We start from the raw sequence: 16225 nt of genomic DNA, 5'->3' as shown, positions 1-16225 counted from the left end.
AACAAAGTTAAATTTTATCTCTCTATTTAATGCCCCATCCAAACCATATGCTATTTTATCCCCTATCCATAAACATCAAATCGATGTGGGCTAACCTATCAAAATTAATACTTCCTACTATCTTATCCTCCCTTCATATTTTTTACCTCCGATTTTTTACCCGCATCCAAACGGGCCCTTAGTGTATGAAGCTACTTTTATACCCTTCCATTTTTTCATATTTTCTTTTTCTTGTTATCAAAAATGAAATGGGTTTTCACAAAGTTGAAGGATATTTTGGTAATTTCACAAACTAAAAACAAACAGGGGAGTGTGGTTAGTAAAAAGGAGAGTGCCAAAATCACTTCTCTAAATGAAATGAAAAGAATAAAGAAGTGAGCCTTATTATGATAAAAAAACAAGTAAAGTGACTTATTTTTTTTGTTTTTATTCAAATATTTTTCGTATTCGTTAGTTTTGCGTCAATTTTTTTTTGTTGATTATTGTGTGGTTATAATGACAGGAATCTAAAAAGTAAAAAATTAACATCGAAATTCAAAAAGAAATTGAATGAAGACAGAAAAATTTAGCTTATTGGCTAATTTTTGTCTTTATTCAAAAACAATTTGAGTTTTGGTCGTATTTTTTTACTTTTTAGATTTCTTTCGTCACGAAAAGCAATAATTTACAAAAAATTAACAAATACGAAAAAAATTAAATAAGGAGAAAAATAATCCAAATAAATTATTTATCCGAAACACCCACCTATTCAAGTTACTACTGTAGTCCTAAAGTACAATAGAGAATGATTAGCAGCTGCTCTAGAAGTAAACCTTTTCGCTGTAATCTACTTTTTTTTTTTTACCATCAAGGTGATAATTCGAGTGGTTGGAGGCCTTGGAGCCACCTAGTATTGGGTTGCTCCTCTCCCACACATTATGAGTTCGATACTTAAAATCTGATGATTTGAAGTGGGGACTCTAATTTAATTTGCACTTACGTGGGGATCTGGTTAAAGAGGCCACGACATAGTGAAGGATCAATATTTCCTCTCCGGCCAGGTCAATTATGGCTTAAGTCTTAACATTCTAGGTCGAATGGGTACTCCAATTGATCGGGTGATTGCTCCATTGGTTCAATACATCCACCATTTTCTTCTCTAAAAAAGGTAGTAGAAGTTTGTAGAATCAGAAATACAAAAGGTACAAAGATGATTCCTCATTTTTAATCCTCTCTCTCCCTCTCTCATTTCCAAATGGTCCTCCTATTCCATGATTCCTGTTTGCTAGCTCCTTATGTAATGTATGATGTGGTCCCACGATTTGGATTGTTCATTTGTAAGCCTACTACGTGTGTTTACAGTTGAATAAAAAAAAAATTTAAGTCAGTCGAAAATTTATAAATACCTGGCTGAATTATAAATATCTGAAGAGAAATGAACGATTTGAGTAAAAGTCTCGATACTTTTGTCATCCGTGTGAGCAATCAAGTTGATCACACATCCATATTTGTTACAAAGACAAAGCGACAATCTATAATATAATATGTAAAGGGAGTGCACGCACCACTTTGGTTCGAACAAACCTTTATCCAAATTCGATTGACTTAATTTTGAATCGATGTTAAACACATACAAAAACCATCGACCTGAATGCACCTAGTAAAGAGTGAGATCCAGTTCAACTAAAATTGTGAGAGACTGTCCATTAATTACTAACACTTTTTTTCTCAGCAAAAAAAGATTTTATTAATCTTTATAACTGATTACAAAAATTAATCGGAACAAGGGCACAACGGCATAAGCCACCCAAACCACCAAAAAGGGTCGGCACCCAAAAAAAAAAAAATTAATAATAATAATATAAAAAATTCATAACTTCACAAAAAGTGAAAACAAGCCGCAACTCCAAAACCGAAACGAAAAATTCCAAACCAAACGCCAAATCATAAATCATCAATCTCTTGAATCTTGACCAATTTAGATGAACCTAGTCTTAAATAAAGAACTCGATTATATTGGCTAATCAAATGTAGATACAGCTATCAATATAGAGATCTCTAGAAAATGCAAGTAGTGGTACATATTGATATGACTGGTCTGGAGTTGGAGGAACATGCACACATCATTGACATGCCATACAAAATAATAGAGCTCAAATCTAGCGAAATTACTAGTACACTAATTTGGAATTAGGTTACGTAATTGGTTGTCTTTGGTTTTGTCGTCTTAAGTCAATTATTTGACATTTTAACAAAAAAAAATTTTAATTTTTTAATCAATGTACGCTACAGCCATCCAAAAAATAAAAACAATGATTAAAAAAATCAGTAAAAAAGAAAAAACACGGGTGATGAAGCATCAAAAAATTATGGAGATAAAATTTTTAAGAGGAGAAAATAGCAATATCTTTTGGTAGGACCTCTATTTTCGCTCTTGAATATCTTTCGTTTTTTATTTTACGTTCACAAATTTTAGTAATTTGAAATATGTTTAAAGATATTTTCTTGCTTGCGCTGGAACTTTCGCTCACCACACACATTATGTAGCTTAAGTTACCACCTTCAACTTGCTACTACAATACTAGCAAATCACAAAACAAGGCCACGGTCCTAAAAATTAATTTGAAATGACAAGAATCCACTATTGAGATCTACCACTTTGTGGTGAATATTTGCAATTTAAGTCTTGAATGGAAAATGAGAAGCCAGCTAGCTTGGACCAAACAATAAGTAGGCAAGTTGACAATTCAAGTGGATCCCATTTCACACGTAATCCACTTCAATTTTTTGGGTGTGATTATGATTTTTGGTCCACTCCACACTTAAATATCAACCACCAAACTTGTGGGTTTGGCATTTCAAAACCACTAGAATATATGTTTTATATTACGTCAGTAAATAATTATGAGAAAATGATTAGTCTCCTTCCAAGCTTATCCCATGTATAGAGACAGCACATGAGACATGAGCCGTGCATTTCCCTATTGCAGAAGAATCCATAACCCAAAGTGTCTTTCGCAATAAAGGCCTTTGATGAAGAGATTGATGCTTTCCAAAAAGAATTGACAGCTTCTGTCATAGTTGTCATAGTCTCCACAATATAAACTTTCCTTAGACTAATCTCGGAGACTATAAATTTATCGACTAATTTTGGAGACCATAAATTCAGAGTCTGCTAGTGCATGAGATTTTACTTGAAGCTAGAACAAAATATTTTGTAGAGACTGGCTCCAAAAGAGTTGATAGCACCCGAGATCGAGCTTTCACTCATGAAAACTTATGAGGAAATTAATAAACTTTTAAGTCTCAAGCCTTAATCACTAGGCTAATCCTTTGGGGTTAATATAATTTCTGGGTTTCTAAAGTCAAGTTTTTAATAGTCAGATGATAAAAAAGAGTTCACTTTTTTAACGATTTTTTTATGGTTTGGTAAATTCGTTTTGTCAAGATTTGTCATAGTGCACAATATAGCTTTTATCTTCTTCTTCTTTCTTTTTTTTATACCTTGGTGTGTAAGCTAGATTATGTGTATCTTGATTAATTCTGAGGAGTGAGGATCATAAATCCAGAGTCCACTAGCAGGATCTCATTTGAAGTCAGATCAAATGCTTCATACAAACTGGCTTCAAAAGAGTTGATAGCACTTAAGAAGTTTTGAATTTGAGAACTTAGGAAGAAACATATCCTTAAGTCCCAGACCACTGGATCAACAACCCCTTGGGGTTTATATAAGCATTATTTCGGGGTTTTAAAGTCAATTTTTATTCTGATAAAAAAAAAAAGAAGTCAATTTTTTAAGCCGGAGAGAAAAGAGACTTAAACTTAAAAGCTTAGAGAGAAGGAAGAGCAAATGTTAGAGAGAGAGAGGTGGTCGCAGGTTCAGGTTAAAAATTACTGTAATTTTTACCTATCATTTCTTCCAAAATTTGTTGTAAGAGGTGGTCGCAGGTTCAGGTTAAAAATTACTGTAATTTTTACCTATCATTTCTTCCAAAATTTGTTGTAAGAGGTGGTCGCAGGTTCAGGTTAAAAATTACTGTAATTTTTACCTATCATTTCTTCCAAAATTTGTTGTAAGAGGTGGTCGCAGGTTCAGGTTAAAAATTACTGTAATTTTTACCTATCATTTCTTCCAAAATTTGTTGTAAAGGACATGATCAAAGCAGAAAAGAGTATAGTTTATGGAAATCACCATCCAATATTATTCAGCAAAATGAAAAAAAAGAAATTTTGGGGAAAGAGAGGAAAAATGAACGTTATTGGAATTCTAGGGGAAGAAAATGAATTCTTTCAGTGATTTTTGCTCCTCTTTTGTGAAGAGAAGCAAAAAACTAGAATCAATATCATGCACGAGAGAAGGTTTTTTTTTTTTTTTTTGTAATGTCGTGTGTCTCGGGTCAGTTTCCACGGATCTCGGACTAATTCCTACAGCCCCTCCTACAGCCATTTACATGTTTATGCCAGGGATTAAGGTGACCAAATTTCCAAATTTGTGGGTAAAGAATCTCAACCCCTTAAAAGAATTTATCCATAACAAGGGCTTGGGGCATAGACATGAGGCCTGTGCATGAGGCCTTGCTGTGATCCAAAATATAAGAATTTACCCATTGTCAAGGTTTTATCAATAAGTTTTTTTCTTTGCCGATCAAAACTCCCTTCTATCATCTACAAAATATCAAAACGAAAAATAGCAAGCAAAATCACATTTCTAAGTCGGTACGATGAAAAAAAATGGCTTACCCAAAGAGAGAAAACGTTCGATTCTGTAACTCCGAACTATAGATAAGTTTTTGGACCTTTTGGTGTTGTAACTCCGAAACCAAACATCATCAGTGTTCATATTTGGAACTCCGAACAATAGGCATATGTGCCCGTCTGTAATTCTAAACATCATCCGTATGTTCAGCTTTGTAACTCCATCGTAGTAGTAGATAATGTAGGTATCCGTCGGTAGCAACTTTCGATCCATCCCGAGCACGACCATCCCTCCCACACCAGCGGCTTTCTTTGGACTTCCAATACCAGCCCTCCCACACCAGCGGTTCAGGATACCTTCTTCTTCTTTTTTTGTCTCTAAGAAATTTATTAGGTTTTGTTGCTTCATCCCCATCAGGCCTATCGAGGTAAATATTACATGTGCACGGTAACCACATCTGTATCCCAATCATTGAATAATCCCACATAACCATGATCCAAAAAAAAAAAAACTTCCAATAAATCCTAATAGCCTCAATAACAGCTGAAGCAGTATCAACAGAAGGCAAAAGAATTAATGAATAATTACTTGGGTCATTTATTGTTGATGGAACATAAAAGGCATGGGATAACCCTCAACCGAAAAGTGGGTACCAAAAGAGAATATGGATTACTAAATTATCATTGGGTAGAAAAAATAGAAAATACTATAGATTACTATTTTTCCTCCAAGTACATGATAGTACAAATTAGCCACCAACAATTGGAAGCATTAATACATAATCAATAATGTAGGTATAATATGAGAATTTAGGTTCTCAGTTGCCACAGATCCATGTATTATAGGGTAAAAACAAAAAGACAAAAAATAAGGGGGAAAGATAAAACTCTTGGCCTGAATTCTCTCACCTCCGGGCAACTCTTTGGCCTGCTCCAAGTAACAAGGCTTTTCCTATAACCCCTGTATGAAGTCCACAAACCACAGCCACAGTCCCACCTAAAACTACCCATTTCCAGTCAACACCGCCAAGGCGATCTCTCTCTCTCTGAATATCCACCACTTGATCCCTCCCTTCTCTGTCCGACGCTAAAACCAAAGAATCATCTGAATTCTCATCAGATGTAATCTTTGTGGTGATTCTGGCCATCAGAGCGCTTCTGGACAGAGGTGAATCAGATTTCCTTGCTTGCTGATATGCTCTGAACCCAGAGTGCAACTTCTTCACGGTTCCCCACATCCCATGACGGACTCCCAACTTTGCCACATCCTTGGGGATTCCCATGTCTTCATAGTGAACAAGAGAAACCTCACACGCTGGCAATAGCCCGTCTCCTTTACGTGATTGCACTACAAGTAGTTTGGAAATACACGATCAAGATACGAAGTAAGGTTAATCTGCTGAAGTTGGAAACTAGTTCAAAAAACGGTAAGTCAAGCAGGCAGACAGATTGATCAACTGTTATGCTAAGTTTTTCAAGCTGAAAAACTGTTCGATTCAAATTAAAGCTTAGTTAAAACAAATAGTTTTGACACAAATCTTACACCATAAATTTATAATTTAATTCTCTCTCTCATTGTTACATTATGGCAGTGACAAGGTTGTGTCGGTGATGCAATGGTGGTGGTATTGCAGGGTTTGTATTGGTGGCGCTAGGGGGGCATAGATGTTGTGTAGTGGAGGCGGAGGGAGATGGTAGCAGCGGTAGGGTGTGGTTGTGCTCATGCTTGTGCTGGTGACGGCAGACAAAGGAGTGGTCGCGTGGTGCTGTGGTAGTGGCAGCAATGGTTGGGGGTATGTGTGTTGCGAGGTAGTGGTGGTGGTCGATGAGCGGCGGTCTACAAGCAAAGCCAAATGCAATCTGCATTAAGAAGACTCTGCTAAAGAAAACCTCGTATATGTTTTAAAGACAATTTCAAGTGTTAAACTATAGTTGGAAGCTACTCAATAAGTTCAGAGCAATACAGAGCCATTGCATCTGTAAATTCATTAGCTAGTACAAAAAATAATTTCATTAGCTCATTATTTTGAAAAAATGAAAATTGAAAGAAACAGAATTACTCAACAGGCACTCAATGAAGGAGTTGCAAACTTGCAAGTATCCTATGAATATTTGAAAATGCTTACCAGGTTTGATAACCCAACTTGAAAAGTAAAGATCCACGCGCCTAGGTTTGTCACGTTTTTGCAAGGCTGGAAATGGCACCCCTCCCTGCAACGTTACAAGCCATTATCCATACACCAACAGTTAATATGTGCTAGACATGAGCCAGAAAAAACCACCACCAATAATTACAGGTAATCAAGATTTCTTCACTGTCATGCAGGCAAGGAAAAAGGACAGCACGAATTCAAATTATGAAGGTAACTCTTCTTTCATTAGCATATACAAGTAACTGAAATGACCACCCTAGCCTAAAAAATAAGGGTGGTGCCGTGGCGATAATGCCACAACAAGAAATGTAGCTGCCATGACTGCAAGTAGCAAGACATACCCCGCGCTCTCTCTCGGACCATGCATCTAATGCTCTAAAAGTCAGCCACCTAGGCCGACTAGTCCCTGCCTAGGCGCTAGGTGGTGGTCCAGTTACCCCCAAGGCACTAGGTGGCCAAGTAGTTGGCACCTAGGCGCCCTTTCTCCACCCAACTAGCGCCTAGCAATTTTTAGAACATTACATGCATCTAAAACCCCATCATCGACCCAAGCCAGCAACTTTCATAATCACTGAGAACTGCAGCCGCCGTTCAACGGCAAATTGAACTCGGGCAATCCATACTAAAGGCCATCATATTTTGGTAATTTCAGAAGGTTGGAAGTCAAGGGTTATAGGGATTTCCATTGGTCGTATTTTAGTCTACTTAGTTACATGAATTTGCACTTGGATACATTAAACCACATGTTTCTATTCATAGAATGCACCTTTTTGGTTCATTTCAAAGATGATGGTTGATTTGGGTTTATAGATGGAAAGGAAAAACTGAGTGAGTACTTATTTTTCCCCAACTAAAATAAGTACTTATTTTTTGAATCAAAGGTGATGTATTGTGAGAGAATGACCTCTCCTAAAGCGAGAAATAAGTACTTAAAAAACAAGAACCTTAACGGAATGGGGCCAGAAAATAAAATTATGGGCAATTATGGATTTGTGGGGACCTTCCCGATAGAAATGTCGGCCGGCCGATAGGTTCATAGAGGAAAGGGCATAAAAAGTTTGGCAAATGAATTACTTTGAAGAAAAACATACAGAAGTGATGATTGGTGGGTGTCCACAATGTGGTGCTATATATATATATATATATATATATATATATATATATACATACACACACACACACACACACACACTCGGGTTCCAATGAGGGATCCCGCATGGCCTTACCGTGCGAGACTCCCCTTTCCCGATCGAATTGCGACGATCCGAGCCGTTCAAAGTGTGCAGAACGTGATTTTAAGGGTACCCGCGAGAAATCGGCAAAAAAAATGATCGGAAAGGGCCTGATCCGAACAGTTTTTAACTGAATCGTTCAATAAAAAACTGTTCGGATGAAACCCTTCCCGATCATTTTTTTTGCTGATTTCTCGCGAGTACCCTTAAAATCACGTTCTGATCACTTTGAGCGGCTCGGATCGTCGTAATTCGATCGGGAAAGGGGAGTCCCGCACGGTAAGGCCGTGCGGGATCCCTTAGGAGATCCGGACTGTATATATATATATATATATATAGAGAGAGAGAGAGAGAGAGAGAGAGAGAGAGAGAGAGAGAGAGAGAGAGAGAGAGAGAGAGAGATGTGTGCTGAGAGATGAACACCGCCAGGAGAGCGTGTCATTTTTGTGTTTTAGTTGTGGCATATCATGGACCTATTGCCACCAAAAAAGTAAAAACAAAATCTTCACCATAAAAATTAAGTGAACAAATCTTCAGCTCGACCATATAGCATTCCCTGGTCACAAGAAGTTAAACACCTTTACCAAACTCGGTCCTGTGGGTTTGGTCAGGCCTAGGCCAAGTGTATTAGGTTCTGCAAGGCTCAATCTCTTGATCCAGCATTGGCATTGCCCAAGCTCACCAATGCCTAACTTCATAGGCTGGGGTTTGGCTGAAGTCGCTCAACCACTTCTGTAGTTTTATACTAACAGTTTGCCTAAGGGGGTTGCCTAAAGCTATGTTACCAGGGAACACTACCACCCTAACAAATCGGGTGCCATTATAGACGTTCCGAAACATGGTACACTTGTGTTCCAAAACAGTAAATAACTAAATATAGCGATCCCCAATTTTTTTCCAAAAAATTAGCTTACTAATGTACAAAATCTAGAGAGAATGGAAAAAATCAGTCATTATGTCCAAGAAATGTATTTTGCACGAATAATTTGGAGAATGATAATTTTACTAGATGTTTATCCCTTGGAAGGGTATGTTTTGAATTTGACATCTATAGAAGCCTACATCTAGCATTCTACAATTCAGACATGTGGCGTACCACATTCCTGATCCTTGTACCGGTACGATCCACGTTCCAGATAACATAGGGCCCAAAGTTGTGTCTATTGATATGAACAGGCCAATTTGTGTCGGGTTTGAATGCATCTTCCACCAAGATATCAAATCAGTCAAACCCGGATCCCTTGGTCAATTATGCAACTTTCACAAAAGATATATATTCATACAGAAAAAGACTGAAATGGAGAAGCAGAGACCCATCTATGTGCATGATCCTGAGGGGTCAATGCAACTAAGAAAGAGAGAGTACCTAAATGTATTTAAGAGAATCGTGCAGACACAGGAATCAGTGAGTGCGCGCGCTTGTGTATGTGTGTGTGTGTGTGAGAGAGAGAGAGAGAGAGAGAGACCATTTGAATTTGAACCGTAACAATATGAAATCCCAACAAATAGCTTAGTTCAGTATAAGCTTTAAAAAACATTATCATTTTGAAGCCAGCAGATGAAATGTGATGAACATCAATCTCTAATATCACTTTCACGCTTACAATTAAATCACAAGCTGAATCAAACGTGTAAAGTCAGGCTTGGGTAGCTCAATGACACTCGTAGGCCCAGCCCAAAATAGATTCAAGCAGATCAAACTCGGTCCAACCCAGCTCTAAGACAGGAAAATAAGCCTATGATTTGACCAAAGTTACAATCCTCTTAACATGGATATAAATCAAGATTGCTGGTACACTACCTAACTAGAAATGGACTCAAAATCACATCTTGACGCTGGGTGGTGACTTATACATCATTGGACCTTGCAACAAGAGGGGACTCCAGATTATGTTCCCCACGCAGCAATAAGAGAGACCGAAGTTGGTAACAAACAAAACAAAAACCAAAAGAAACAGGTGCAAAAGAAACACACTGCAATCATTTCAAAATTTTTAAAAAAAGTAATAAAAGACACAATGCCTCAAAATAAAAACCTAGAGAAACACACATGTAAACCCGCATGAGTCCAACATTAAAACTTTAATCTGGGGTATGTAAATAGGAGCTTTGTACCAAATTGTCATCCTCTGAATACCAAGGACCATAAACAGGTTAGACGCATATTGGTTTCAGCTCGGAAAAATCTGCGTTGGGTTTTCTCTCAACTAAAAAGAATTAGTTTAAAAAAAAAGTACCTTTGTCACGCAATAATATTTCTTTCCAGCTTCCCATATTCTCCGCCCAATGATATACTCGCGATCACTGCAGAAAAAGGGGAACTGCCAAGGAACGAATAAAGGTATCAAAGCAAAATGTCATGACAAGGGGCATAAAAGACAGAATCTCTATGTAGTGCAAGGGCCATACAACCCAAGAGTACCTTCTTTATCCAGTGGACAATCGTGGTCCCTGTATGAGGACATTCCTCCAACATTTTAAAGTATGCAAACATAGGATCCCATTTAGGGCGAAACTCATCATCCCAAAAGAAATCCCTAGCCATCTCCGGTGTTGCATCCTCGAAAACAGTTCTGCTACGGTAGACAACGGGCCCTGTCTGATAAACAAGTTGCACCGTCAGGTTTCAATGCTTACACATTTTTGCCAACTATGAGAATGGGACAACTTGAATTTCAACATCACAACAAAATTGGGAAAGGTTTAGAAAACCAAGGTAAATCGTTGTTTGCATGCACAGACACTGAAGTAAAGTCATCGGACATCAATGGGCCAGTTGCTCCTCAGAATCCTCGTGTCGGATTATGCAATATTTACTTGGAGAGACAGAGAGAGAGAGAGGCCTTAAGATAAATCAGCCACACCCCAAAGAGTAAGCTATAGCTTTGCATCTAGTATTACCTACAATCTACAAGCCAAAAATCATCTAACGTAAAACTGGTGAAAGTTAGGAATTACTGACAATCTTTTTTTGATCGGCAGGAATTACAATCTTTTATTTTCCTATCCTAAATAGTGCGAACATTCCCTCCTCAACATAAGAATTTCCCTCGTCTTATCATACTATATTCCTGTACCAAATGACAAAGCATTCAATGAATCTAGTACTTTTAATCAGTCCATTCTAAATCAACCCATCCTGGTTTCTATAGGAAAAACCAATGGGGATGCATGTCTGATTTGTGGTAAATATCATATATCTGTATACAGCTCACATTATACCTAAAGAGTATTTTTTGCTTCTTTGGAATAGTCATTAATAACATTTAAAGTCCCCCATTATCAATCAAGTACGATAAACTATGACAATGCCAAGACATGTATACACTTTTAAAGCAATTTTGAAAAACCAGTAATGCATTAAACAAGGTCAAATTATATCGAGAAAAAATTCCACAAAGATTTTTACAGTGAGTACCAAGTACGTATCTTTCAACGGAAAGTCAAATTTTACCTCAGGTTCATGGCGCCAAGCTTGGTATGTGAAGTTTGAGGTGGACCGTTCCATCAAACCTTGCCACCCCATTTCCCCGTCCTTGCTATCAAGAAGACGCAAAAGGTGTTCTAGATCATTCTCTGCAACTACGCTCTCTATCTTTGAGGTTCCAGTGCAGGGCCTGGTGGGAAAAACAAAGTGAACATACAGAGACTTTTTATAATATTCAAGGCTCCAAATCTATAAACATAACTGTAGCAATCAGGAAAAATAAAGTTTGCAGAAAAAATTGAACTAGCAATTGAAAGGGAAGCACTTAAGACCAATGACTACTACTTTGGCTACTAATTTGTGCAAGTCTAAATAACAGTGAGTAGCCAATTTGAAAGAGTAATTACACATGTTTCAGACCAGAATAATAGGCAAAATTCTTCTGACCTTGCCTTAAACTACTCAACAACTAAGGGTCCTTTCTTGGAAAAAAAAGTTCAGTGAAAATACATACAAAACTATCGATTTAGACAAGGAGATAGTGCATAAATTGTTGCAAGTACAGAGTGAATAACTGCATTGGAGTGCAATTGAACAATCAAAAAGCTCAGTTTTCTTGTTTCGTCAGGGTGAGATACCATGGCTTTCTTTCTTTCTTTCCTTTTCTTTGGTTACCTTCCCTATCAGTTGTATTCGGAGCAATACTACATTAGCAAATTCGCTGGCATTTTGAGCAGAATAACTTGAAGTAGAGCAGATGCAATAAGCTTGCTGAACAATTGGGCTAAAAGACATACTAACAAACCTCCACATATATACAATAAACTAAGCCACAAAAGATTCAATTCACAAGAATGAAAAAATAATAATAATTACCACAGCGATCGGAAACCCGAGCAAGAGTTAACCACGAGTCACCATTACCCCCTTTCTAATCAGGTTAAACCTCTGGCAGTTAAGGGCTTTCCTAGACCGTTTTGCATATCCTATCAAACCCTAAAAACTCCTTCCAAATCTTCCTTGTTTTTCACTTATCATAGTAATACTTATACTATTTTGAATTCAAGTAATTCAAAAATTTCGCAAACCTCAACTGATTTGGGGACCAATTCCACTGCCCACTTGCCGGGACCCAATTAAAAACAGATGAGTCAATAGCATCTACGAGGTTTCGAACCTGAAACTTTGAAAACTTTAGAAGGGAGCAAACCTCTACGTTCCAAACCTTGACCACTAGGCCAATCCCTTGGGGTTGTAATTCCAAAAATCCTTTGTCCTAGCTTTAATTAAGGCCCGCCAGTGTACATCGGTCCCACCATCAGTCAAGGAGCGCGTAAGCTGGCCCGACACCTGAGTCATTGAAAAAAACCTAATTCAACAAAAAATTCCAACTCACTTGAAATCTCCTTTCTCCTCCGGCCCCAACGACTTCGGACCCGAAACGGCGCCGTCCGACGAGTCCTTGGCCTTCCCCCTGGACCTCGTCCAAAGCGTCCGCCCCACCGAGAACGCGGACAGAGCCGTGAAGGCGATCCAGAGCCGGTGGGCCCCGAACCCGGGCGGCATCGTCAGGAAGAACCGGAGCCTGGACCGGAGCCCTAGGTAGACCAGCCCGGTCCACCTGGGCCGCCAGGCCCACCCGATCACGAGCCCTATCATTACCGCGACCCAAATCGGGACCGCGCATAGCAATATGTCGACGAATGTTTCGATTATCGCTGGCCATTTTAAGAGGTTCGCGAAATTGAGATCGAACGAGGCCTCATCCATTTCTGATGCAAATTATGTGTGCTTATACATCTACATGCGATGCGAGGATAGATATATTTACAGAAGAGAGAAATGGACAAGGGTTTCAAGCCAGGGAAGTGGGAACGGATCGCAGAGAGAGGAGAGAGAGAGAGAGGAAGAAAAGTTTGTAGAGAGAGAATTTGAGAGAGAGAGAGGGGGGGAGGAGTGGAGGACGGTTGATGGGTCTTCCACCGTTGATGAGGCTCGTTAACTGATTTACCAAGTACTTATATTTTTAATTATTATGATCAAAAAACAAAAATACTTTTAATTATTACAGTTAATTAGATAACGGTTCTTAAAGCTTTATTCGTAAATTACGATTAAGAAGCCGTTCCATTTTACGATTAAAATTACTTTTACTTAGATACCTGAAATATAAAATTGTTTTTTTTTTTAACAGCGAAATTTTTTTTTATTGATCTTTGAAATATAAAATTGTTGATACTCCACTTTGACTTGCCATTCTGAATAATCAAGAGGGTTGTCATTAAAAAGCCCCGATGGAGACCGGAGAGGGGAGAGAAGGAACAAAAGTCGGTAGAGAGAAGGGAGGAGGCGGTTGTTGAGTATTCCGCCGTTGACAACGGCTCGTGAAACAATTTACGATTTTGTAATAAACAAATAACTTAATACTAATGTTTTTCACAAGAACTACATTGTTGAACTAATTTAAACCACTTGACCGTCAATACCCGAGCATGGGGAGGCAATAACAACTTTTAGGACAGTAACGTCGTACTTTGTTTAATCACAAGCTAGATTATCGCTTACTTAGTTTTATATTCAATCGTAAATAGATACGATGTCATTGTGTTTAACCACAAACTAGATTATCGCTTACTTAGTTTTATATTCAATCATAAATAGATACTATATATTCATGCATAATGTGCCAATTTTGTAATGTGGTTGTGTTGTTTTCTAGTATTTTATTTCGACACTATATATTTATACATAATGTGCGAATAAAGTTATGTAATACTCCGCATAAATTATGTGTTGAAGAAGTGTGTTGGAGCATTACTGTATTATCCTAGCTGAATGACTTCTAGCTAGTCATTTGCTATATACCATCTCCGTTTTACTACCTTTTTGCGTTAGGTTCTATTCAAGATGAAGCAAACATGCTATAAAAAATTCACCAGCGGTAATGTTAAAGTTTGACAATGTACATATATGATGTATATATTAAAGAAAGTATTTCCTCTGGTTCCAAAAACAAAAGACAAAAAGAAGCAACATTCCATGTTCTTCAAATTTTCTGTGGTTAGCTCATTTTGTTTGTCAACTTAAAAGTTGCAGCTGGTTTTATACTTACATTATAGAAAATGTATTATTTCTGCCATTGCTTTATCTAGCAGGATCCATTCCTAGATAATCTCTATCTCAACAGACAGAAACTCATTTACTATAGGTGAAAAGATGTCACTAAAAATTTTTAGCAACGCACTTTTAGTGACAGCTCAGTGACAACTTTTTTGTCAGCATCGCTTATTTTAGTGTCGTGTCAGAAAACTCAGATAACTACTTAGGAAAAACTCTCTTTGAAAATTCTATCGTAAAATATGCAATTCTTAATCATCTTTTTAGAATGTTCTCTGCCTTTGGTAAGAAGGTTGTGGTAGATCTCTTCATAGTTCAAACCCTAACACCATATTATAATCATCTTAAGGACATGGACCATAGATGAGAGAGAGAGAGAGAGAGAGAGAGAGAGAGAGAGAGAGAGCATCTTTAGGCAAAATGTTATTGTTGGCAGTTGACAGTTGGAATGGTGGTTCCAACATCTACCTCATTCTCTTCCCATAATCCTCAACAACCAGCAGAGTAGTACTACTCCAGTACCAATAGCATTAATTCATCTTAATACCTTCTTTCAGTACCCACCAAGATTAAGAAAACAAAGAAAGTGATCTATATAAGCTCTTGATTCCATAAAGGATTTTTCTTTCTTTCTTTCTTTCTCTGCAGTCTCGATTTAAGGAGTAAAATCCGGTCATCTAAAAGTACTTTTGTGGTTTCAATTTGTTACTTAATTAAAAGACTCTAACCGATATAATTAAACTAAACTATTAATTGTCAAAATGAGCTGTTGAGATGTGACTTCATGTCGTATGAGTTTGCACTAGCGAGTTGGTACTTCCATAAAGTAATACTAATTCAGGCCCCGTTCCAGAACACCTTCTTAAAAAATAAGTACTTATTTCACATTTTCAAACTCAAAAATAATATAAATGAAAAATAATTTATTATTTTTTTTGCACCGTATTAAAGATATCAATGAGATCTATCAAACAAGATCCATAGTGGTAGAAAAATTATTTATGTAAGCACATAATTTTTGAGCTTGAAATTGCCTTCTTAAAAAATAAGTACTTATTTCTAGTTCTGGAACGGGGCCTCAATTGTAGCGACCTAGAGTAGTAAGTAATATCCAACAACTTGTATGCCTGATTGGTTTTTGAAAAAACTATTCTTCAAATGTTATCTGAAAACACCCAATTTATGAATATTATTTTAAATTTTCTTTGGCATGCTCGAGAACCATTTTTAGACGAAAGCAAAGAGAAAATATCGATATGAAAATGATGGTATATACATGATGAATCTAAAACGTATGGCTTTGTCAATAATGTAACATCCAATATGTTGGATATTGGACGTTTTTTTTTTTCAAAACAAGAAACTTGCATAGTTTCCCACGCTAGATCATCTAACGCGTGTGCGTGAGTGGGTGTAAGCGAATTTTAAAAAAAAAATCCCAAATTACTTAAAATTCATTAGAATTAAGATTAAGAACGGGAACGAAGATCCCACGTAATGTGACTTCGATCCGGTCCCATATTACTTGGAAAAAAAAAAAACCTTTTTCTCCATGTATGTGGGTTCACTGTGTTGGGCATTATTTTTGTGTATATATGGGCCTACAGGACAGCGTCAGTAGT

The 16225-nt window shown here is 37.4% G+C and overlaps 1 protein-coding gene across 1 annotated transcript; it reads right to left on the bottom strand.

Annotated features, from left to right (window-relative positions):
- Positions 1–5358: 5358 nt before the first annotated feature.
- On the bottom strand, positions 5359–13479 carry LOC131324174 (uncharacterized). Its single transcript, XM_058356023.1, has 6 exons — positions 12883–13479; positions 11514–11676; positions 10482–10658; positions 10297–10380; positions 6801–6885; positions 5359–6022 (listed from the first exon to the last, which is right to left on the bottom strand). Exons 1-6 carry the CDS (start codon positions 13254–13256, stop codon positions 5580–5582), a joined length of 1326 nt encoding a protein of 441 aa, XP_058212006.1. The 5' UTR covers positions 13257–13479; the 3' UTR covers positions 5359–5579.
- Positions 13480–16225: the final 2746 nt, after the last annotated feature.

This window comes from Rhododendron vialii, chromosome 4a (genome assembly GCF_030253575.1).
Source record: "Rhododendron vialii isolate Sample 1 chromosome 4a, ASM3025357v1".
NCBI classification, from domain to species: domain Eukaryota; kingdom Viridiplantae; phylum Streptophyta; class Magnoliopsida; order Ericales; family Ericaceae; genus Rhododendron; species Rhododendron vialii.
Note: the sequence above shows the minus strand (reverse complement) of the source record. Positions and strands in the feature narration are given on the sequence as shown.

Excerpts from the sequence above, each read along its gene's own strand:
- LOC131324174 (XM_058356023.1), bottom strand. The coding sequence starts at position 13,256 with ATGGATGAGGCCTCGTTCGATCTCAATTTCGCGAACCTCTTAAAATGG. Across the intron at positions 11,677-12,882 it reads GAGGAGAAAGGAGATTTCAA|GCCCTGCACTGGAACCTCAA; the intron begins GTGAGTTGGAAT and ends TTTTCCCACCAG. Across the intron at positions 10,381-10,481 it reads TTGTCCACTGGATAAAGAAG|TTCCCCTTTTTCTGCAGTGA; the intron begins GTACTCTTGGGT and ends GTTCCTTGGCAG.